A 25,840-nucleotide genomic window follows, 5' to 3' on the forward strand; every position below is an offset into this window, starting at 1 on the left:
CGCCACCTCCCAATGGGAGCCTTAGTTCCCTCTTCGTCACTGATCACTGGGCAAATCCCTGGGCCGCAGCGGTGGGTGGGGCAGCAGGGGCTGAGAAAGGGAAACTGAAATCTTGCGGAGCTGAGGCTTAGCGGCTGCCGCAGCCGGAGTTTGGTGCGTGGTGCGCGCTCCCGCTCTACGGGGTGGAAGGGAGTCGAAATTTGAGGCCTAATGAGACATCTCCGTAGGACTCTGGGACCCCAGAATCCCTCCTCTCCCAATTCCCGCCCCGGTCTGGACGAGGGTCGGAGGGCACTAGGCGGCGAAGCGAGTTTGCCAGGTGCTCAACATTAAATATGACTCTGCCCGCAACGTGGCCTAAATTTGCTTCCTGGACCAGGCAGAATCTTACCAAGCAGATAGTCTCAGGGGGCTATTTGCAGAAATTAACTACAATTTCCGAGGCGCTTACGATGAGGCGCTTTACATAAAATATCTTTAAACCAGTCAGGCATTTTTGTCCCCATTCGACAGAGATCCCAAGAGTTTAGGGGCCTGGGCTGTTTCCCTCTTCGGCGTTGGATTCAGAAACCACACAGCCCGAAAAGTGGACGGACACTCGGGTTCCCAGGATCCTCGGTGGGGAGATTTCCTTGAGGCTTCCGAGCGTCCACGCCACCCGGGGCCCGGGAAGCTGACGACGCCAAGCGTCCCTGGCCGCTCGCTCGACTCCTGTGTAGTCGTGTCCCAGGCACCGCCGCATGAAAATCGCCCAGTCTCCCTGGGCCAGCGGGAGAGTCACCGCGTTCAGCACATAGGCCCTCCAGCTACCTACTCTTTTAGTTGGTGTTTTGGAGGAAATGTTTTAAATGCTCCTTAAATGATTTCGTGCTACTAATTTGTCCTCTCCTTGTCTCTAGGAGGTACTTGCCCCACCCACAGGCCATTCGTGCATCCTCCAGCCACAGAGGTACTTTCCCCTGCTTGAAATTCTCTGATAACTTCCCAGCCCACTTAGAGAGACAGGAAGGCCTCTGCAGGGCCTGCGGGGCTGACATAACCGCCCTGATTATCACTCTGACTTCCCTCTTGCCACTTCTCCCTAAGTCCCTGTGCTTCAACCCCTCTGGTCTTGAAACTCCCTGCCCTAGCCCCTGGCATGGCTGCCCCCTTCTTGTCAGTCATGTCTCTGCTCCCTTGACATCTCAGAAAGGCCTTCCTCCACCATCCAGTCTGTTTCACTTTTGTCATACATTTTCCATCATTCCAAAGCATCTTGTTCACTTCTTTGTCAATGTGTTTATACTCCCCACTCGCCACCCACCCCTGAGCAATGTAAGCCCCATGAGGGTGGAGACATCACCTGTCTCCCCTGCACATGACTGTCATTCAGTAAATGTATATCGAATGAATGGGCTCTGCTTGGGCATTTCTAGAAGCTTTCTAAAGCCCTATGGCCCTGCTTGGCTGCAGTGTCAGTTATGCACTCCCCTCTCCCACCACACTACACCTTGGTTGATGCGGCTTCTCAAGCCCAAATAAGGGCAATGGTGACTCCAAGGCTTGCTTTGTACAGTCAAAGGCAGTTTTGTAGTCGCACACAGTGGTATCCGCCCCTATAGCTACTGGGTGCTCAGACTCACTGCCCCAAGTTTCTGAGGGCAGAGCCAAAATTCCTTCCTCCAGCCCTCCAGCCCAGTGTTCATACCAGCTGGAGACCAGAGCATCATATGGGGCTGGTTAGGAGTTTAGCTTTCAAGTCAAGTCTCTGCTTGGCTCTGCATGGGCTGGGATCCTCCTCTCTGCCACTTTCTTTGTGATTCTGCGGAGTTGCTCAGCCTCTATGTGCCACAGGTTCTTTCTCTGAAAAATAGAGGTAATAATTATATCCACTTCATAGAATCATTGTGAGGCTTAAATGAGATAATACATGTAAAACCTTTGAAACTGTCTATAAGTATTGACTAGCCCAAAGGATATAATTACTTGCATTTGAAATGAGAATCTTAAATCAAGCAAGAAAATTTAGTAGGTATGTTCCTACTATTTACCATATTTATTGAGTTAAAATATGGCTTTCAGAAATCTCAAGGTCTGAAGAATGTTAGAGTGCTTGGAAAGAGGCCTCTGAACAAAAATACTTAAAAATATGAAGCTCCCACTGGTAAAGAGGCAAAGAATTTGTTTGAATCTTTCATATGAAGGATACCTTGTTATCAGGGCCAGAATAAATGACTATCTCTAAAGGAAAAGCTAAAAGTTACATGAGCTAAACTGGTTTTAAGCCTATACGTCTGTTTTCTAGCAAAGGTTTAACAGAGAAATAAATGTATGCTACTAAGAACCGACTGCTTTTGTGCTAAGACCTGGCTATGGGCTAAAAAGATAACAGGCTTCACGGTCCCTTTCAAAAGGAAAAAGAAAGGCATTTTGAATGCTAACAGCATTGACTGCCGAGTTTTAAACAGAAAGAAGGCATAGGCTGAGCCAATCTCTTATATGACTTGAGTTGTTCTTTAAAATACTTTATATTCCAACTTTAGGGATGTTTATATAAACGTCTTTTTGTTCAAAAGTTAGTGAAAATATGCTGTATAGTAAACAATGAGAAATTCAACTTTTAACTTTAAAACTAAGAATTCTAAACCTTATGTGGTGAAGGTGCAGTTACCCCAGAGTGTGAAGCAGAATACTATCATTACATTTTTTAAAATTATTATGGAATTTTTCAAACCTACACAAAAGTAGAGAAAATATCGTGAACCACTTGGCCTCAACAGTTATTAACATGTTGTTTTGTTTCATCTATTCCCTCCTCCCACTTTCTTTTTTAACTGGGGTATTTTAAAGCAAATCACAGACATGTTTTACTTTACTTGTAAATACTTCCACATGCTTTTCTAACAGATAGGGACTTTGCTTACATAACCAAAAAGCCATTACTGCACCAAGCAAAATTATTCATTTAATTATTCAATATTTTCATAATATCATTTAGTACCCAGACCATATTCAAATTCCCTGATTTTCTTAAAGATGTCTTTTTGCATTTGAGTTGTATGAATCCAGATGCAAACAAAGTCCATACTATTAAGAAAAAGAAAATTCCAAACTTGGGCATAGACAAAATGATGACTGTGTGTCCTTTCTGTGTAACACTGGAGCATTTTCCAACAGGCCCATGAAAGAATTATCTCATTCTCTAGGGAGGTTTTACTTTGACTTATTATTTTAGGGTATTTAGCATATTCTTTAAGGGTAGATGTGAATTTATAGAAAAATAATATAGATACAAATGATTCTTGGTCAATAACAATGTACATGAATATTAGTCAGTAGAGGTATAAAAGATGTATGTCCAGTGCCCATGTATATTAAGTTTTTTTTAATCTCTTTGAAATAGTTCTTTTTTACTGGTCCCCTTGTTAATACTTCCTTGATAAATGCTCTTTATATTTGTCTAAGACCACTGTTTTTAAGTTTTTGAAAATTATACTTTGACAATACATTGCATTTTATTATTATGTCTTTTAATCCTTTTCTTATCTATAGCAATCCACCCTCCCTTTAGTTTTATACTATTAATATGTTGGAGAAAACTGTTCATTTATCCTGTAAAATGTTCTACATTTTGGATTTACCTGGTTTCCTCATAGTGTCAATTAACTTGTTTCTCTATCCCCTGTATTTCTTGTAACTGGTAGTTAGATCTAGAGGCTTTATCAGATTTGGGTGCCATATTTATTTATTTATTTATTTGGCTGCGTTCCGTCTTAGTTGCGGCACGTGGGATCTTTCGTTGCGGCGCGCGGTCTTCTCTCTAGTTGTGGCTCACGGGCCTGGGCTCAGTAGTAGCGGCACCCAGGCTTAGTTGCCGTGTAGCATGTGGGATCTTAGTTCCCCAACCAGGGATCGAACCCGAGTCCCCTGCATTGGCAGGCAGATTCTTAACCACTGGACCACCAGTGAAGTCCCTCGAGTCCCATTTTTTAAGGCAAGAAATATTCCATAAGTGCTGCTGTGTACCTATTGCATCACACGAAGAAATATATGATCTCCACCCCACTCTGAGTGATGGGAAGTTTGATGGAAGGTTCAGATATTGTCATCCTGATTACTCTTTCCCCATGGGATTGGTTATGTATTTATTGTTTCTCAGCTCCGAAATGCACCTGAGCCATTTAAATATTTTTCCTTTGCCAGCAGGCACTGATCTTTGTCACTAGAGGGCACTAGAGAGTCATTACAGGGAAAACGATTTTTGCTTCCTGGTTCTGGTATGCTCCTTGCCAGGCTCCTAAAGCTAGCGCCCGGCTTTTCCAGCACCAGCTCCTGAAGCACAGGAAATCTCCCTACCATCCAGCTTCTGCCATGCATGGTGGTCATCAACAAACAGCGCCAGCAGCAACCCCTCGGGAGATCTTATATTGTTCACCCTGGTGTGAACAGCTTTCTCCTGCACCCAAGAGGGTGGATTTCTGGGAAGTTCCAGAGGGCAGATTTCCAGGAAACTCTAGACATCATATTTCCAGCAAGTTCTACTGTGGCAGAACCACCTTGACTTCCCTCCTGTCCAGTGAGCCTCGTTGGCACCTTCACTAACAAGGCCAGATCCCATCCCTTCTGTTTTCTCGAAGACTATGCCTCTGTGATGTCCCACGTCCTGTATCATCACTTTTTACCTTTTCACTGACTTAGTCTCATAAGCATACACACATATTATAATATCCCTCATTTAAAAAAAAAATTCCTTGATACTATAAGTTTTTCAAGGATTTTTGCTTAGCCAACCCCTCCCTCCATTTCTCTGCTCCCATGACTGGAAATCTTGTTTGTACTTGATTGCTTCATTTCTTTTCCTTCCTCCCAAAGACTGTGAAATATATCAAAATATATCATCTGTTAGAAGGAGTACATATAATGCATGTATATGTTTTAAAATAAGAAGAAGATAATAAAGTAGACATTTGCACTCATCTCTCATTCTAGGAAATCAGATTTCCATCATCTTTCACTGTGTGCCCCTAATGGATGTATCCTCCCTCTCTCCTCTAGAGGTAAGCTTCAATGTGCTTTTCTGTGATAGTCATTAGCTTTTCTTTGTAATTGTTTTACACATGTAGATATCCCTAAACAGTACATTACCTAGTTTTGCCAGTTTTCGGACGTTATATACATGGAATCACACTGTATGTGTTCTGTGACTCGTTGTCTTTGTTTTTGAGATCCACCATCCTGATGCATTTAGCTTTGGCTCATTCATTTTCACTGCTGTGTAGTATTTCAAATATGAACAGTCTACATTTTTTTCTTCTCCACTCTACTGTTCCTGGAATTTGGTTTGTCTCCATCTTTTTGCTATTATGGGTAATGCTGCTATAAACATTCTCATACATGTATCCTGGCACACACCTGCAAGACTTTTTAGGGTACGTGACCAAGAGTAGAATTTCTGAGTCTTAGAATGTGCATATATGTCATGTTACTCAGTGAGGCAAGACTATCCCCCAGGGGTTGTATTTCTTACTGTTCCTCCACTGGCAGATGAAGTTGCAATTGAACCACATCCTCAATCACTTGGTATTGTCAGACTTTCAACTCTTTGCCAATCTGATGTGTGTGAAATGTTATCTCATTTTAGTTTTAGTTTCCATTTGCCTAATTATTAATGAGGATGAGAATTTTTCATTTTTCCTTCTTCTTTTTTTTTTGCCATTTGTATGTCTCCTTCTGTATAATGCCTCTTATGTCTTTTATCCATTTTTCTATTGGGCTGTTTTTAAGTTTATCTTGTGGATTTATGGGAGATATTTGTTTTTTCATATATTCTGGGGACTCATTCTTTGTTGATTGTATGTGTTACACATATCTTCTCAGAGTTTCTGGCTTGTCTTGATGGTGTCTTTTGATGAAGAGAAGTTCTTCATTCTAAAGTAGCCGAATTTATCATTCTTTATGTTGTGGACTCTGGGTCTAGTTTAATAAATTCTGCCTGTCCCGAGATCACATAGTTAATCTCCAGTATTATTTTATAAACACTTAAAAGTCTCGTGTTTCAAATTTAAGCCTTTAGTATACCTGGATTAATTCATTTTTATGTTTGGAGCCAGATATGGATTTGTTTCTCTTTTCTTGATGGTTATCTGATTATCCCAGGATCATCTATTGCATATGCTCTTTATCCATTTATTCATCCTCCAATACTTATTGAGCACCTACTTTGTGCTAAGTACTTTTATAGATGCTGGGGCTCCAGCAGAACAAGAGAGACAAAAATTTCAGGGGGGCTTACATTCTACTGGGGGAAGACAAATAATGGACAAAATAAATAAATTAAATATTTGTTATGTTACATGTTGATAAAGGATCCCTATGGACAGTTCCACAGAAAGGGAAACAAAATAGCCTTCAACATGAAAAAATGCTCAACCTCACTCATAATAAAGAAGGAGCAAATAACTACACAGGGATTTTATTTTGCACCTGTCAGAATAGCAAAAATCCAAAAGCTTGGCATACACTTGATTGGCAAGACTGTGAAGAAACAGGCCCTTTCATTTATTGCTTGTAGAATCCAACTTAGGACAAACCTTTTGAAAAACAATTGGCAATGTGTGTCAAAATTGTAGGTGTATATACTCTTAAACCCTGCAATTCCACAATTCCATTTGTTGGCATTCATCCTACAGATATGCTTATACACATGCAAAAAAATTGTACTATTTTGTTCATTGCAGTTTGTCTTTAACAAAAGATTGGGAATAATCCATGCATCCATCAATTTTGGACTGGCTAAAATTTTATACACACACACACACACACACACACACACACAGGAATATTATGCAATGAAAAACTAATCACAATGCAGGAGTTCTCTGTGTACTTTTGGTAAGATCTCCAAGATATATTGCAAGTGGAAAGAGCAAGGTGAAAAACATTGTGTATAATAGGCTAGTTTTGTGTTTAAAAAAAAAAAGAGGAGGGAACCAAGAATCTCTTGATATTTCATAAACTGGAAGGTACACAAGAAACTAAAGAAGGTGGTTCCCTGTTTGGGGATGAGGCTTGAACTAGGCAGATGGTGGGCGGGAATGGGAGCAAGAGCCTTCACTGTCTCTACTGTGGCAATGAGCGCTTCTTCAGACAAATGGATAAATGAGGAAATGGTGTCAGCATAATGCGGAAGCTGCATTGTGTCGCATGCAACTGTCCCAGTATGTGAATGTTTTGCTCTGAGTAGCAGCAGCTGAATGCAAAGTAGCAAATGTAATTGAGCCGAGCAACCTGCGGGAATATGATGCTATAGACAATGCCATTCACCCCACCTCCTTCCTCTCCACTCAGTATGGACACATTCTCTATCTTGAAGTACTTATTAAATAATTATCCCGATCTTCATGAATTTTTTTTTTTTTTTTTTTTTTTTTTGTTTGCGGTACACGGGCCTCTCACTGTTGTGGCCTCTCCCGTTGCGGAGCACAGGCTCCGGACGCGCAGGCTCAGCGGCCGTGGCTCACAGGCCCAGCGGCTCTGCGGCATGTGGAATCTTCCCAGACCAGGACACGAACCCATGTCCCCTGCATCGGCAGGCGGACTCCCAACCACTGCGCCACCAGGGAAGCCCTCATGAATTTTTAAAAAAATATTTCCTTATTTATTTGGCTGTGCCAGGTCTTAGCAGCATACAGGATCTTCATTGCGGCATGTGGGATTTTCGTTGCTGCATGCGAGATGCAGTTCCCTGACCAGGATGGAACCCGGGCCCCCTGCATTGGCAGCGTGGAGTCTTAACCGCTGGACCACCAAGGAAGTCCCTTCATGAATGTTTTGAGGACGAGACTAGTAAATGCTGCTGCAGTACGATTCTACACAGGAATGGCAACAAATTTTTTTGCTGATGCACCCCTCAGAAGTGTGGAAGAAAAATGTCATTAGGCTGCCCTACAAGAGCTTTCCTAGGTGTCTTCTGCTTTAAGTAGAAATGAGACCCATTTGCAGTGATAGAAAATGATGATTTTGGTGCAGTCTTTGCTCCGTGGCACAAGGTTGTATTTGGAACTCTGTTAAGCTGCTTCTCAATAAAAGAAAGAAGATAGCAAGACAACCAAACAAGGCCAGTGCAAAAGAAACAAACACAAAACAATGAGCCAAAGCCACCCATCATCAACACCTACTTTTGTGCAAAGTCTCAACTGCTTATCCTGCAACTTCTGTTGGTGACAACCCCCTGCCTTGTTTCCATAAACCACCAGCTTCCATCTTTCCTTACCCTCTCAACATATCTTTACCTTTTTTTTTTCAATAATAGTAAAGTCCTTTACCTCATATCATAATCTTTATCTATTAGCTATTTAACAAGTCTTTTAAAAACAATGCTAGTGTTTTTATTTGGATTGTTATTGATTGTTTTGTTAGTGTTAAGTTTACAAAGAAGTATAGATTCTGAGTTGTCTCCCAAAACCCTATTTTCCCCATAAACCCTCTTATTTTTGTGGTTATATATTTATACTCTTTGATTATGTGAATCATGTGAGTCCCTTACTATTCAAAAAGTTTTAAACAAAGAAAATTAATAAACCAAGGAAGATTAAAAAACAAAAAAATTATCTATACTCCCACCACAGTAGACCCCATAGCAGAATGAGGATGCCTAGTTGGAGAGTGACAACTTTCCCTTTGACCAGAGGATCAGCCTTCCTTCTGGACCAGGAACAGCTGGCAGCTGCTGTGCCAAGGGCTGTCCTGCTCCGCAGGGAGAAAGTTCATAAAGTCCAAAGCCCAGGGGCTGGCAGGTGCTGGAAGAATCTTGTGCCAGAGACGCTGGGGAGCGTGGTCACAGACGCCCATTGCTCTGTGAGGCCTGAAAAGGCAGGGAGACCAACGGCAGGGGGCCTTGAAACCAAATGGAATTTTCCCTGCTGCTTTTAACATTGCTTCAGACCAGTGACTCCTTTCTTCCTTCCACTTTTTCCCTTTTGGAATAGGAAACACAGCTGTTTCATATACCTGTCCCAGCACTGAATTTTGAGAGAAGGATAACTTGTTTTCTAGATTCACAGGTCCATGGTTGGAGTAGAATTTTGCCCCAGGATGAATCATACCCAGAGATCACTGATACCTGGTTTAATGATTTAGATGATGAGATTTGGGTCTTCTGAATTGATGATATATACATGAGATTTTGAATTTGAGTTCATGCTGTAATGGGCTGAGACTTTCAGTATGGCTGAGATGGGGTGAATATATCTTGCACTGGGGATGGACATGAATTTTGGGGTGCCAGAGGGTGCAGTGTGGGTAGGTTGAATAATGGGCTTCAAAGATACTCATACTCTAATCCCGAGAACCTGTGAATATTTTCTTATATGACAAATGGAATTTTGTAGATGTGATTAAGTTAAGAATCTTGAGATGATGAGATTATCCTGGATTATCCAGGTGGGCCTTAAATGTGCTCGCAAGTGTTCTTATAAGAGGGAGGCAGAATGAAATTAAACTACAAAAAAGAAGAAATAAAAAACTTGAGTGATGTACTTCGAAGACAGGGGAAGGAACCACAAGCCAAGGAATCTGGCCATCCGAATCTGAAAAAGGCGAGGACAATGGATCCTCCCCTCAGAGCCTCCAGAAGAAACCAGCTCTACTGACATCTTGCTTTTCGTCCCATAAGACTCATCGTTATGACTGTTAAATTAACATCTGTTAAGTAGAGCACAGAGTGCTAGATGGTGAGCATGGCTCAACAACAGGTGCTGGAGGAGGTACGTAGCATGCCTCAAGGGGCCACAGAGGAAGTTTAAGAGAGAGTGCAGACAGAGAGAGAAGCAGGACCTGGGGCACCTGCCTTATCTAAGGTGTGCACGGGGAATGGTTCTGGGAGTAAAGGGAGACTGTTAGGGAAGTCATATCAGGAACTTACATTTGCTTGTGATTCTGTGGGCTGTTTTCTAGGGCATGTGGTTGTGGTTGTGTGGAGTGGGGGTAGGGTTAGTTTAAGGCCCCTGCAGGCTGCTTTGTGGTAATTTGTTACAGCACCAGTAGGAAATGAATACAGTTGGCCACCGGTTTAATGCACGTATTGCTTCCTTTGGGATAGCACCCTAACCTCCTAGGGGGTCATCTTCCAGTTGGTGCTGTAAGTGAGCCTCAAAGTACGTCATTGCGGAATTTTATGAAGCCAGCTTCTTCTAGGTGATGGGACATGTGTTAAGATCAGTGAAGTCCACGGGCATAAGTCCATTTCCACATTTCCTTTGCTGCAAAATATGTCACTTGTCAGATGTGATGCTGTATAGAATACCATGGTGATGGACAAGGCATTCTGCAAGGGTACAGTTGTAAAGCTGGGAGAAGTGAACCAATCACAAAAGGCAAATCCATATTGGAGTAAGTATCTGTGATGGAAAGGTTAACTCAGCAGGCCTGAGTTGCTCAAACCCTGCACATTCCCAAGAAGGGCCTGTTTTCATGACTGACCTTTGGCCAACTCCTGGGAATTGAGCTCTTAGAATGTTGTGACTGATAAAAATGTTTTGCATGATGTGGTATAAGGCTTAAAATTATGTAATTAATATTATAAAATTATAATGAGCTTAATATTATATGCTGCCTTGACATTGGGTAAAATTGGGGGAGCCCTGAATGGCCTAACTGCAAGTTCCCGTCCCCACTCTGTTCTTGTGGATAAGGGCCCTAGCCAAACAACCCTCCTTATCAAAGGGACCAGGCACAGTTCCTACTTAACCCTGAGTGGTGAGTGGTGTCAGGTTCCTGACAGCCTGAAGAATTATTGAAACAAGCCAATCACATCCTCCTCTAAGAACCGGGGGTCACTCAGCTTCTTGATACTACAAAGCTGGCCTCCCACAGAACCTAGTTGTTGAAAGTGTTACCAGGTGCAACCCCTTGGTGCCCCTGCGTGGTGTACCGTGGGGTACTTTGCCTTTGCACACAATCTTTGAAAGCAAGACTTTAACTGCATCTACGCTTCTCCAGAAGAACAGGTATGATATTACACTGATGACACCATCCTCTGAGAAGATTCATTTGACACACTCATTCAGGACATAGAAACAAAGGAGCTCACAAAAAAGGGATGGCCCCACACGTAGTACAAGACCCTGCCAGCCACCTCTGTTCAATTCCTAAAAATTATTCAGCAGCTCAAGGGCTGCTCCATCCCCTACACACTGTTAAGAAATCTTTGACCCTCTTGCCATCCACAATGTTAATAAAAGATCAACCTTTTGATCTTTTGGGGGGATTCTGTAGACAACTTATTCCTAATTTACAAATTTTACTTAATCTCACTTTTGCTGTTACCTGCAAATCAACCCACCGTGAATTTTCCCGTCTCCATCCAAAGATGGAGCATCTTGTAGCATCCAAAGTGCTACAAGAGGCACTCTTATTGGTTTCTCCAGAGACTCCTTCACTGTAGAGGATTTAGCAATCTCCTCTCATACCTCCTGGAGTCTCTGGACTACCCATGTTTGCCGAAAGTTGTTCATTGGTTTCTGAAGCAAAAAGTTGCCTTCCTTGGTTCTGTGCTATATATCATTAGAGGAGCGGCTGCTAGCTGCTTATTGTGTGCTTCTGGAAACAGAAACTTTCACAGGCCCTGTATCTGTGACCCTTTGTACCCAGCTGCCCATTCTGCCTTGGATCATGAAAGCACCCCACAGCCCGGCATAGCTACCCAGGCCTCCTTGCTATAGGATGGAGCCAAACCTGGACGCTTTGGCATACTTACCTGCAGGAGGGGATGGCCTCCCCTGTCCCCAGTCCCTTGCCAGATTTCTTGGTGCTAGAGGAAGTCCTCTCTCCCAGACCTCTTGGCTACCTGGGATGCCCCTTGGGATCAACCAAGTGAACAGCAATGGGAGTTGATACAATTTGCAGATGGTATCATCACCATAATACATAAAGGAGCTCAGTGGAACATTTTTGATTTTCATCCCTTAACCAGGATGTCCCTAATAAAGGAGAGGACCCAGAGGTCAGAACAACTGGCCACACTTCTGGCAGTCATCTTAGCACTGAATGCCTGGCCAGCAAGTGGCCACATCTGTACTTTTTTACAAACTCTTGGGCCATTGCCTAAGAGTTGCCCCCTTTGGGGTAAAGAATTCTGGGAATATCTTGCCTCACAGATACCCAAATTATAAACTGAGGTAGCAGATGTCTCTACATATACTAAGGCCCCGATACAAGTTTCCCTCCCAACTCTGCTCCTGCAAATAAAGTCCTCTAGTCAAACAGACTTTCTTATCAAAAGAGTCTGGGCATAGTTCCTGCTTATCCCTGAACAGTGTGTTTCAGTTCCTTGCCAGCCTGCAGAATTTTTCAAACAAGCCAATCACATTCTCCCACAAAAACCAGGGGGCACCTCACCCTCTTGATACTACATAGTCTGCCTCCCACAGCCACTGGTTGGTCACCGTTCCCAAATGCACCCTCCGTATGTGGCTCTGCGTGGTGTGCAGTGTTCTCTTTCCCTGGGGTGTGAGTAAATGTGACTATGAAACTGCTGTCGAACTCGTTTGACTCTTGTTGGTACACCCTGGCCAGATCCTTCAACTCTTTGAGGATAAATATCTTTCCTCCCTTAACAGGTCCACAATTCTCCAACTCAGTATTTTTGACAGCCATAGTTATTGATCTAATGGTCAGGAGGAGAGGTTAGCCCTTGGTCCTGAGAGGAGTACATATTATGTCGCAAGGCAGAGGTCACTGTGTCATCTTTTAGTAAGGGGGCATGTATTAGTTTCTGAGGGCTGCGGTAACCAAACTAGGTAGCTTAAAACAACAAATGTCTTCTCTCATAGTTCTGAAGGCCAAAATCAGAACAAAATCAATGTACCGGCAGAGGTCACTCTCCCCAGAGGCTCTAGGAGAGATTCTGTTCCTTGTCTATTCCAGCTTCCATTGACTCTAGGCATTCCTTGAATTGTGACTGTATTACTTTAAGTTCTGCCTCTGTCTTCACAATTGTCTCTTATAAGGACATTTGGATTGAATTTAGGGTCCACCCTGGTAGTCCAGGATGGTCTCATCTCAAGATACTTAGTTACAACTGCAAAGACCCTTTTTCCAAATAAGTTAATCTTCACAGATTCTGGGGATTCAAGAGTACACATATCTTTTGGGGGGGCACCATTCAACCCACCACTGGGGAGGACAGCCCATAACAGGAAGGAGTGGGCCACTTCTCTAGGCCAAGAAAATGCAGAGGAATCTGAGTAGTCAAGTCTTTATCTGGCTTTGGTGTCAGGGTAATGCTGGCCTCATAGACCTAATAACCTGTACGGCCTAGAAGCAGTTAAGATGTAAATTCCATGCAAAAATGTTTTTTCACAACTACTATGATCTTTTTCATCTTTTGTGCTCCTATTCGTTTTGGGGATTCAGATTTGTTCCCACTGATTGTTTAGTTATATGTGACATTGCACTTTGCCAACATACATGCCTAGTCTGAGGTAAAAAATAATGGGTGTCTGGCATCACACAAAGAGTTGGTAAGGCCTTACACATCCCTCTAGGGAAAATATAGACGAATTCTGGGATACCAGTGGATATGGCTGTCCAGATCGGTGGAACTCCAATGGTCCACGACCTCTCCAAAAGGCTAGGGTGTGGGGTGGGGTGGAGCACTTGGGAGTTTCAAAAGGGCAAAAGCAAATGAATACTGAAAATGGCAGAAGCACCTGACTCTGGATGGGTGAACCCCCCAGTACAAAGGGTAAAACCTCCACCTGTAGGTCCGGGAAACTAGGCGCCAGCCTGGGAGCATGGGTGCCCCGCGTTGCCAAGCAACCGTAGGGCTCGCCCCCGGGGCCACAGGGACTTGGGCTAAGTGAGGGCAGCCATCTTGGCCAGTTGGTCTCTGCTGTGTTGCCTTCCTTGCTCTGATTTGTAAAATGGGCCTACCAGCGCCTTTGTGCCCTGACGCACAGGCTTGTTGAGGATCACAACGTGGCACAAATTATTTTAAAAGCTTTCGTAGCTGGTGAATCCCCCTGGTGCCACTGGGCCTTCCTTTTCCCTGCCAACCTGGGTGCGGGTCCCTGAGCAACGGCTACAGTCCTTGCGCTGCCTGGTGGAGGCCTTTCCTGAGGGTCCAAGACGCGGGTCTGAGGGGCAGGGGTCCCGGAGGCACAGGCAGGGCTGGGGTTGCCCAGAAGGGCCCGGCAGTTGTCGCAGAGGCTCCAGCAGAGCCCAGTGACTGAGGCCTTGTCTGCGATTAGGCGGCAGGTGGCCCAAGTGAGTCCGGGGCTGGGCTGGAGAGGCCACGGAAGGGTGGGCCAGGTGCTGTGATGCTGGATGCACTGCAAAGGAGACAGAAACAAGAGGCTCAAAGCAGGGGTCCCTGTGAGGCTCAGGATGGCAGCTAAAAGTGAAATATTAGCTCCCATTTCTTGGTGTGGAAATAACAACCAACATTCTATAGCGCATTTTGCTTTGCAGAGTGAGTTTCATTTATTTACCTGATCTCACTGAATCCTTTCTGCAGTCCTCTGGGATGTGGGGGTTATTATTATTATCTCCCTTTTATGGGAGATAATGGGGGTGATGGTGGTGTTGGAAGGAGCTTCATCGCTGGGTTAAGGCCAACTGATGCCCTAAGAACAGCTCTACAGTGGTGCCTCCTTGGCCTTTCCATGGTTTAACATAACATCTAAAGAATACTGAGTCCTTCAAGCCATTAATATATTTCACCATTTATTTAGATCTTTGATTTCTTCCATTTTTTTTTTTTAGCTTACAGCATAGATATCTTACAGATATTTTGTAAGATTTATACCTAAGTACTTCACATTTTATGGTATTGTTGTAAATGATACTGTTTTAAATTTCAGTCTTCAGTAGTTTATTTATTTATGTGTATTAACAAACAATTTTTAAAATATTGACCTTGTATCCTGTGGCTTTGTTAAACTCATTTATTAGTTCTGCTCCTGTTTGTAGAATCTTTGGCATTTCTTTTTTTTCCCCCAAACTCTATTGAGATATAATTGATACATAATGTTGTGTAAGTTTAAAATGTACAACATGTTGATTTGAAACACATATACTATGTTATGATTACCACCACTGTGTTAGCTAACACCTCCATCGCATCACATAATTACCATTTATTTTTTGTGGTGAGAACATTTAAGATCTACTTTCTTAGCAGTTTTCAATTATACAATACAGTACTGTTAACTATAAAAACAATGCAATGCATTAGGTTCGCAGAAATTGTTCACCTAATAACTGGAAGCTCGTACTCTTTGACCAATATCTTCCCAATTCCCCCATTCTCCTAGCCCCTGGTAACCACAATTCTACTCTCTATTTCTGTGAGTTGTTTTTCTTTTAGATTCCATGTAAGTGATATCATATAGTATTTCTCTTTCTCTGTCTGATTTATGTTTACTTAGCGCTATGCCTCAAGGTCCATCCAGGTTGTCACAAATGGCAGAATTTCCTTCTTTCTCATGGCTGAATAATATTCCATTATATAGATATAGATATATCATATCTTCTTTATCCATTCATTCATAGATGGACTTGTAAGTCGTTTCCATATCTTGGCTATTGTGAATAATGCTGCAATGAACACGGGAGTGCAGGTATCTCTCTGATATCCTGTTTTTATTTCCTTTGAATATATACCCAAAAATGGGATTGCTGGATCATATGGTAGTGCTATTTTTAATTGTTTGAGAAATCTAATAAAAACCAAACTCATAGATGTGAAGAACAGATTGGTGGTTTCCAGAGGCGGGGTGGGCAAGATGGGTGAAGGTGGTCAAAAGGTACAAACTTCCAGTTACAAGACAAGTAAGTTCTAGAGTTGTATTATACAGCATGGTGACAAAAAACGTGTATTCTGCTGCTGTTGGATGTCTGTTAGTTCCATTTAGACTAAAGTATGTTTCAAGTCGAACGTTTTCTTGTTGATTTTCTCTCTGGATGATCTGTCCATTGCTTGAAGTGGAGTATTGAAGTTCCCTGCTGTTATTGTTTTGCTGTCTATTTCTCCCTTCAGATCTGTTAGTGTTTGCTTAATATATTTAGGTGCTCTGGTGTTGGGTGCATATATATATATATTTTTTTTAATATACTTTTATTTATTTATTTTGGCTGTGCTGGGTCTTAGTTGCGGTATGCGGGATCTTTTTTAGTTGCAGCATGTGGGCTCATAGTTGGGGCATGTGGACTTCTTAGTTGCGGCATGTGGACTCTTAGTTGCGGCATGCACGTGAGATCTAGTTCCCCGACCAGGAATCGAACCCGGGCCCCCTACATTGGGAGCGTGGAGTCTTACACACTGGGTCATGAGGGAAGTCCCTGGTGCATATATATTTATAATTGTTATATCTTCTTGATGAGTTGATCCCTTTATTATTATATAATGACCTTCTTTGTCTATTGTTACTGTTTTTAGCTTAAAGTCTATATTATCTGATATAAGTAAAGCTACCTTTGCTCTCCTGTTTTCCACTTGCATGGAATATCTTTCTCCATCCCTTCACTTTAAGCCTATGAGTGTCCTTAAAGCTGAAAGTGAGTATCTTGTAGGCAGCTTATAGTCGGATCTTTTTTTCTAGCCACTCTGTGACTTTTGCCTGAAGAATTCAATACATTTACATTTAGAGTAATCATTGATATGTAAAGACTTACTAACTAATACCATCTTATTGATTTCTGTCTGGCTGTTTTGTAGTTCTCTTTGTTTCCTGTCTTGCTGCCTTCCTTTGTGAATTGGTGATTTTCTGTGGTGGTATGCTCTGATTTTCTTCTCTTTGTCTTTTGTGAATCTACTGTAAGTTTTTTTTGCTTTCTAGTTACCATGAGGCTTACATAAAACCTCTTATTAGATGTATCAGCATGCAAAAACTTAATTTCACTAGCATGCAAAAACTCTGCCCTTTTACTTCTCACCCATTTATACTTCTAATGCCAAAATTTACCTCTTTTTATATTGTATATTCATTAAAAATTATAGTAGCTATAGTTATTTTTAGTACTCTTGTCCTTTAACCTTTACACTATAGTTAAGTGGTTAACACACCATCATATTACAGTAATAGAGTTTTCTGAATTTGACTGTATACTTACCTTTACCTGTGTGTTGTATATATATGTATGTTTTCATGTTACTAATTAGCATCTTTTCATTTCAACTTGAAGAACTCCTTTCAGCATTTCTTGTAAGGCAGATCTAGTGGTGATGAACTCCCTCAATTTTTGTTTGTCTGTTAAAGTCTTTATTTCTCCTTAATAAAGGACAACTGTGTCAGGTAGAGAATTCTTGGTTGGCAATTTTTTTCTTTCAGCACTTTGAATATATCATCCCACTCTTTCCTGGCCTGTAGGATTTCTGCTAAGAAATCCACTGATAGCCTAATAGGGGTGCCTTTGTAGTTTACAATCTTCTTTCTTGCTTATTTTAGATTCTATCTTTATCTTATATTCTTGGCAGTTTTATTATAATGCGTCTAAGAGAAGATCATTTTAGACTGAAATAATGGAGTGATCTAATAGTTTCACGAACTTGAATATTCAAATTTCTTGCAGGTTTGGGAAAATTTTAGCCATTATTTCTTTTAAATAGTTTTTCAGTCCCTGTCTCCCTTTCTTCTCCTTCTGGAACACCAGTGATTCAGATTTTGTTTCTCTGGATGGTGTCCCATAGATCACATAGGCTTTCTTCACTCATTTTTATTTATTTCTCTTTTTTAAAGTTTTAAATAGTTTTTATTTTTAAATAGTTTAAGATTTACAAAAAGTTATGAAAATAGCTCAGAGGACCTCTGTGTACCCTTTTCCCCATCATCTGCCAGTGATAACATCTTAGGAGACAAAGAAATTGACATTGATACAATACTATTCACCATGGCTTATGTAAAAGTGCATTGTTTAATCCCCAAATGTTTGGAGATTTTATAAATATTTTTCTTTTCTCTATTTCTAGTTTAATTCCATTATGGTTAAAGAACATATTTTGTATAATTTCAATTCTTTTAAATTGTTAAGGTTTGTTTTACAGCCCAGAATATGTTCCTTTATACGAATATTTCATATGCACTTGAAAAGAATGTATATTCCGCTTTTGTTGGGCAGAGTGTTTTGTCATTGCCATTAGGTCCAGCTAGTTGATATGTTGTTCAGGTTTTCTTTATCCTTACTGATTTTCTGTCTAATTTTTCTCAGTTTTGGAGAAAGGAGTGTTGAAGTCTCCGACACAATTTTGGGCTTGTCTATTTCTCATATCAGTTCCATCAGTCTTTGCTTCATGTGTTTTGCAGCTCTGTTGTTGCACACACATTTGTGATTAGCATGTTTTCTTGGAGAATTGACCCCTTTATCATTAAGTAATAGCCCTATCTATCCCTTGTAACATACCATGTTCTGAAGTCTACTTTATCTAAATATAGCTACTTCAGCTTTATTTTGGTTAGTGTTTGCATGGTACATCTTTTTCAATTCTTTTACTTTTAGTATGCTTTACTTTTACTTTTAGTATATTATTATACTGATATTTAGTGTGGGTTTTTTTGGAGATAAAATATAGTTTGGTCTTTTTTTAAACCAATTTGACAATCTCTTTTAATGGGTGTGTTTAGACTATTCACATTTAATGTAATTATTAACATTGTTGAACTTGGGTCCACCATTTTATCATCTCTGTTTTGTACCCTTTGTTTTTTACTCTTCTATTTCACTTTTCCTGCCTTCTCTTCTTTTATTCTAATATTTTTAATATTCCACATCAACTTACCTATTGGCTTTTGGCTATATCTCTTCATATTACCTTTTTGGTAGTGGTCTCTGGGTTACAATATACATACCTTAGAGTTAAAAATCTACTTCGAGTTAAAAGTTTGCAACTTCAAGTAAAATGTAGAAGCCTTACAACCATATAGGTTGCTTTCCCTATTGTCATATGTATTACATCTACACACATTATCTCACTAACAATGTTACAATTTTTGCTTCCAACAGTCCTACATATTTTGAAGAATGTGTGAGGTATAAAATAGACAACTGTATTTATCCAAATATTTACCATTTCTGTTGCTCTTTCTTCTGTTCTGTTGCTATTGCTGAAGTTCCAAATGTCCCTTTGGAATTTCACATCAGCCTGAAGAACTTCCATTAACAATTCTTTTAGGGCAGGTTTGCTGGTGACACATTCTCTCAGTTTACCTTCATCTAAAAATATTTATATTTTGCTTTCATTTCTGAAGCACATTTCACTGGGCTGACAGGTTTTTTTCCTCCAGGACTTTACAGATGTTTGCCCCACTGTCTGTTGGCCTCTATGGTTTCTAATGAGAAATCTGTTCGGATTCAAATCTGAACGATTTGAATCGTTCTTCCCCTCATTGTGATATGTTATTCTCTTCTGATTGCTTTCAAGATTTTTTCTTCATCTTTGGTTTGCAGAAGTTAGATTATGATGTATCTGGGGCGGTTTTCCTTAAAGTCATTCTGTTTGGCATTTGCTGGGCTTCTTGAATCTATAAATCTATGTCTTTTGCCATATTTGAAAAGTTTTCAGCCATTTTTTCTCTAAACATTTTTTTCCTTTACCAATTTCTCTCCCTTCTCTGGGACTCTAATGACATGAATGTTAGACCTTTTAATATTTCATAGGTCACTGAATTTCTCCTTTTTTAAAAAAAAATCTTTTTTTTTCTCTTTTATTAAGACTTGATAATTTTTATTGCACTATCTTCAAGGTCACTGGCTCTTTCTTCTATTATCTGCATTCTGTTGTTAAGGCCATGCAGTGAAATTTTTATTTCAGACATTGTATTATTTAATTCAGTGACCAGATATCGGAGGTAGTAGTGAAAGAGAATGAGCTGTCTAAAATCACACCTAGCTTCTGGCTTGGGTCATGGAGTGGTTGTTGGTACCTTTTACTGAGGAGTAGGAACAATGAGGAAGATAATGCATTTGGAGGTGTGAATTTGAGGTGCAAGTGGTATATTCAAGTGGTGATACAGTAGGCTTCTGTAGCTCCCTAGAGTTTGCATTTCTGGGTAGAGGTCAGGGTTAGTGATAAAGTTGTTGTGGTTTAAATCAATGTTTTTCAAAGTGTAGACTGCAATACCTTGTATCATGGCATCAATTTTGTGGGTTATAACGGCATTTTAAAAAATGGACCATAGGGACTTTCCTGTGGTAAAGAATCTGCCTTACAATGCGGGTCACATGGGTTCTATCCCTGGTCAGGGAACTAAGATCCCGCACGCCGTGGGGCAGCTAAGCCCGCGTGCCACAACTAGAGAGAAGCCCACGTGCTGCAACGAAAGATCCCACATACCGCAACTAAGACCCAGTGCGCCAACTAATGAACCCATGCACTCTGGAGCCCGAGCGCCACAACTAGAGAGAAGCCTGCGCACCACAACGAAAGATCCTGCATGTGGCAACTAAGACCCAATGCAGCCAATAAATAAATAAATAAAATATTAAAAAATAAAAATAAATTGCTTTAAATGATTCAACAGTAGAGAATAAGAATTACAAAAATTTAGGGCTATATTTTAAAACTCATTTGAGAGTATGAGAGTTAGATTATTAGAAACCACTATGTTCAATCATAGGTCTGTTATTCATACTCTGCCTGGAAAAGCTCATCATCATGGTTTAAACTAAGGGTTTTCAAACATTTTTTTGAAACATCACAGTAAGAAATTAATTCACAATCCAGTCTAATATACATGCATACGCATACACACACGCATACACACACACTAAAACACAAGTTTTGTTAAATACCATTTACTCTTTATTATATGTAATATACTGATTTTTAAAATTGCAGTCCAATTTTTTAAAGATTTATTATGTATTTATTTAATTTATTTATTTTTGGCTGCGTTGGGTCTTCGTTGCGGCACGTGGGATCTTTGTTGAGGCATGTGGGCTCTTTCACTGTGGTGCGCGAGCTTCTCTCTAGTTGTGGCGTGCAGGTTTTCTCTCTCTAGTTGTGGTGCGCGGGCTCCAGGGCCCGTGGGCTCTGTAGTTGTGGTGCGTGGGTTCCAGAGTGCGTGGGCTCAGTAGTTTTGCGGCACGCAGGCTCTCTAGTTAGGGGCGCACGAGCTCAGTAGCTGGCCATAGACATATCCATCACCTCCCAAAGTTTCCTCCCACCCGCTTTATTATTATTATTATGTTATTGTGTGTATGTGTGTGTGTGTGTGAGATAAGAACACTTAGCATAAGATCTATCCTCTTAGCAAATTTTAATTATATAACATAGCATTGTTATCTATAAGCACTATGCTGTAGAGTAGATTTTCAGAACTTATTTATCTTGCATAACTGAAACCATTACCCTTTGACCAAACTATTACCCTTTTCCTTCACCTCCAGCTGTTGGCAACCACCATTCTATGGTCTGCTTCTATGAGTTTGACTATTTTTAGATTTCTCATATAAGTGAGATTCTACTGTATTTGTATAATTTCTGTGTCTGGCTTATTTCACTTTGCATAATGTCCTCCAGGTCCACCTGTGTTGTTGCAAATGCAGGATTTCCTTCTTTTTTAAGGCCAAGTAATATTCTATTGTATGTATATACCACATTGTCTTTATCCATTCATCCATTGGACATTAGGTTGTTTCCATATCTTGGCTATTGAGGATAATGCTGCAATGAACATGGGAGGGTAGATATCTCTTCGAGATCCTGATTTCAATTCCTTCAGATAAATATCTAGAAGTGGGATTGCTGGATCATATAGTAGTTCTATTTTTAATTTTTTTGAGAAACATCCATTGGGTTTTCCATGACTGTGCCAGTTTCCATTCCCATCAGTAGTGTACCAGGGTTTCCTTTTCATCACATCTTCACCAATACTTATCTTTTGTTTTTTAAATAATAGCCATTGTAACAGGTGTAGGTGAAGGTTCAAATTCTGTAGCATGGAAAGTTCTTGGCAACATGTTATCCTTTGCATTTGGATAATAAACTGGTTTGTTTTCGTATCTTTTATAATAGCAAGTCTGTCCCATTGCCTTGATGTTTTAGTTTCTGAGGCAATCAATCAAGTCTCAACCAGCAGTACAGAATACCAGCGCTCTTGATAGCCCTCTGGATACGTAGCTTCGAATTGTGTGTTTCTAGCACATTATTGTTGTAAAAATATTTTTGAGAATATTTGAGAATATATCTTGTATAAGTTTTCTTTCAGAATTTAATCTCAGGGAAACTATTGTTTTTTCTGACATACTAGTATTTTTTCTCCTGTCAGCTAAATAATTAATGTGATTCAGTATTTCCCTTTTCTCCTTGGTTGATGGGACTCTTCAAACCAGTTTAGTCATTCTCTTAATGGTTTGGAGTTAGTACATATACTTTCCTTCACTTTTTGTGTTGATTTTCTTTTTTACTTCCATGTTATCAATTAATTTTAATATAAATTGTCTATATTTGTGGTGGAAAGAGTAAGTATAAATAAATACTACACTATAAGTCTTAGTACTTGCAATGATAATAAATCATTATTTTATCTCACTTAATTTCTTCCAGTTTTATTGAGATGTAATTGACATACGGTACAGTATAAGTTTAATATTCATTTTATCTCACTTCTGAGAAACTGCTCTAAGTTAACATAGCACTCACTTTGTTTCTTCTTCATTAAGTAGGATAGAAACTATTCCATCCTAGTTACCTTATTATACTACATAAGGTCAAACACTATCTGATTTCACTCTGGAATCATTTTGCAGATCTCTTTTCTTATTGAGGGCATTTTCATCTTCATCTTAATATTACCCATGTTTATTTCCATAGGGTAAAATTCTAAACCATCTGAAGATTCTGAAGGGAGACAGGGACAGGATTCGGAATTTTTAGTCTACGGGACAAGATGAGATTCAGGCCCTGCTGGTAAGAGAAGTCTCAAGTGAATGTTCTGTGTACCTCTGTTGGGTGGGAGAGTGTGTGTGTGTGTGTCAGGGGGAGGGGGTATATTGAAGGATGGGGAGAAGGAGGGTGTGATGAAAGGGATTCTTGTTCTGAACTCATTTCCAGATCTCACAAATGTTCTGGTGTTTCCTAGCCTCTCAGAAGAAATCCTCTTCCCCTTTCTGCCTTTACTGCAGGCAAAATTCCAGAACCACAAGCAAGACATAGCATCAGTGTTTGAGCAGGGCCATCAGTTCCTGAGAGAAAGGGAGCAGTACCTGTTGAAGTGGCTGGATGGGATGGAGCAAGAGCTCACTGAAGGGAGGAACAGCCATGTCACCAAGGGCTCTGAGGAGGTCATCCAGCTTGAGACCCTGATTTCTGAGTTAGAGAAGAAGGCTCGGCAGCCAGCACTTGAACTTTTGCAGGTGAGTGACCAACTAAACTGTACCTGGGTCCCCTTGCTCCAGGATGCAGTGTAGCCCTCCATTAGCATGAGATTTGGACAAGGAGTCAGGAGAGACAAGGTTTTGTTCTCATTTGTTGAGTTCTTTAATAAGTTAATCAGCAAAGTAATAGGTTTTAAGTCCCAAATTGCGGTGGGCAAGGGACTGTAATAGACCCAGATCTTACAATGAGATAGTAAGATCTATACATTTATAATTATAAGAAATAATCAAGTGTTAAATCTTGTGGTCAGACAGGAAGCCCCAGGAATTCTGGAAAAGACTAGGTTTAGTCAGGGAAGTCTTCAAGGAAGAAGCAGCTCTTAATGGCAGCCTTGAAGAAAATGTAAAGATTTGGATTAGCAGGAAGGAGGAGTTGAACATTCCATTTGGTGGAGGTGCAGTGGTTAGAATGAAATAAGTGAATGTGATAATAAACTTAATGAGTGTGATAATAAAAGGGTGGGTGTGGGTGCTGAGGAAGATAGTTTGGAAGGTAGAAAGGGTACATAGAGTGAACGGAGCTACCTTTCTGGAGGAGTCAGCTTAAGTGAGGAAGAAGTTAGAGGGAAGATGAGACAGGTAAGATGGGGTCAAATGAGTAGAGGCCTTCCAAGGCAGGCTGAGATTTCAGTCTTAACCTGGTAGACAATAGGATTCTTGACAGATCAAGGAAGGTTTCTTGGAGGGGATAGTCTAGCACTCAAATAGAGAAAAGGATGGGGAAACATATGTCCACATAAACTGATACTACAGTGGAGAACAGAACAGGTCCAGGCTCATCAGAAAATTCTCTGTACAGTCCTGTTGTGTACCCGTTCCCCAGCAAGCCCATCGTAGGGAATGGTGTCAGATCCTGGGAACCTTATTTCCATGACAGTCTGTCTTCTCTTCCTTTCTAGGACCCAAGCAATATAATAAGCGGGTAAGTGCTGCTTGCTTTTTTTTTTTTTTTTTTTAACCACTTAGGTGTTCCTTTGTTTTTTCTTTCTGTCACCATAACTTATTGAAATGTGGCAAGGGCTGGAAAGGGGTTGTTTGGAGGAAGAGAGGTTCTTCTAGAAAGGGTAAGTTGAAAGGTGTTCCATAGAATGGGGGAGGGAGTCCTAGAAAAATTATTGGCATGGAGCTTATGTTAGGATGGTAATGGGATAGGGAGAAATGAAATGGGAGGAGATTATGGGAGAGTATTAGAGAAAATTTAGAATACACATTTGTTTCTAAAACCCGATTTCCTCTTGTTCTTTCTGTACTTGATTCCCAGCTGCTTCTCCTGGCCACAGCTTCCCTCATATTCTGTAGAGCACATTTCATCGTCAGATTGCCCTCTATGCTTGCTAGTGATGGTTTCCTGCTCTCTGCCTGACCATAAGAAGAGGGACATTTATATGAGTCATAGAGATAATGGGTTCTTGAACAGTGCGTCTGAGGGAATGTGTGTTAGGCATTTAACATTGGCAGTTTTCAAAAATTATACCCACACGATACTCAGAAGCTTTGAACAGAGATAAAAGGGAGGTATTTTGATAATACACTGTTCATCCCAGAGACATCCAGGACTATTGGCATATACTGAATGTTTACTGTGGACCAGTTACTGGGTAGAAAGGGGTGTAATGAGATAGGTTACCAGATTCTGTCTGGGGAGACTAGACAGAGACAATTAGAAATGAGCAATTATATAAGAAATGAGAGTGATACAGAATGGGTAAGACTTCTTGCCTGAAAGCATTTTGTCTGATATTAGTAGAGGTATTCTAGTTTTTTTTTGATTAGTGTTTGCATGCTATTTAACTTTTTATCCTTTAACTCTCAACCTTTCTCGGTTGTTATTTTTATGTACCTCTTATAAAAACATAAATTTTTTTTTCTTTTTAAATAAATTCATTCTGACACTTTTTAATTGGAATATTTAGTATTTATAGCTCCTGGAATATCACAATTTTCATTTATATTTTCAAAAATAGTTGCATAATTTGCCAAATAATGTCCTTAAATTTAATTTTTTTATGTCAATGTATTTGTTTGTTTTGTGTATTTCTACTTTTGACTCCTCTACTTGCCTCTCCCTTTTTTCCATTTTTAATATTTTTTTATTTTTGTGTGTGTATATCTATGAGCCCTGCTTTTGTCATAGGCCAAAATTTCTAGTATTTGGTATTTTTATTGTTTTCTAGCTATTTTGAAATTTTAAATTTGATTTGCTATTTAACATAAGATTTAAGAAAAAGGATATCTGTCAGTGGTGCTGGGTTCTTTTTCTAGTAGTTTCAGGCTTCATAGTTTTAAATCTTGTGATCACACGAGTTGGTTGCCATTTCTACCATTTTGGACTTTATTGAGGCTTTCTGTATTGTATGTTGTAGATTTTTGTACAGTTCTAAACACTTAAAAAGAAAGTACATTCTCTGGGTTCTTAGAATAGGATTTGATATAGCTCCATGAGGTTTTCCTTAGTAATTTTGTTATTTAGGTATTTTGTATTGATACT

General features: G+C 40.3%; 1 protein-coding gene across 1 annotated transcript in view; it reads left to right on the forward strand.

Annotated features, from left to right (window-relative positions):
• The first annotated feature begins 113 nt into the window (after positions 1 to 113).
• The window catches only part of LOC132431785 (tripartite motif-containing protein 26-like), a 29,349-nt gene continuing 3,622 nt past the window's right edge, over positions 114 to 25,840 (forward strand). Inside the window, exons 1-6 of the mRNA XM_069541101.1 lie at positions 114 to 153; positions 900 to 949; positions 4,969 to 5,036; positions 22,790 to 22,885; positions 23,101 to 23,331; positions 24,252 to 24,274. Coding sequence (XP_069397202.1) covers positions 23,203 to 23,331; positions 24,252 to 24,274 — 152 coding nt within the window. The 5' untranslated portion in view covers positions 114 to 153; positions 900 to 949; positions 4,969 to 5,036; positions 22,790 to 22,885; positions 23,101 to 23,202. The remainder of the gene's footprint in view (positions 154 to 899; positions 950 to 4,968; positions 5,037 to 22,789; positions 22,886 to 23,100; positions 23,332 to 24,251; positions 24,275 to 25,840) is intronic.

This window comes from Delphinus delphis, chromosome 10, assembly GCF_949987515.2.
Source record: "Delphinus delphis chromosome 10, mDelDel1.2, whole genome shotgun sequence".
NCBI classification, from domain to species: Eukaryota; Metazoa; Chordata; class Mammalia; order Artiodactyla; family Delphinidae; genus Delphinus; species Delphinus delphis.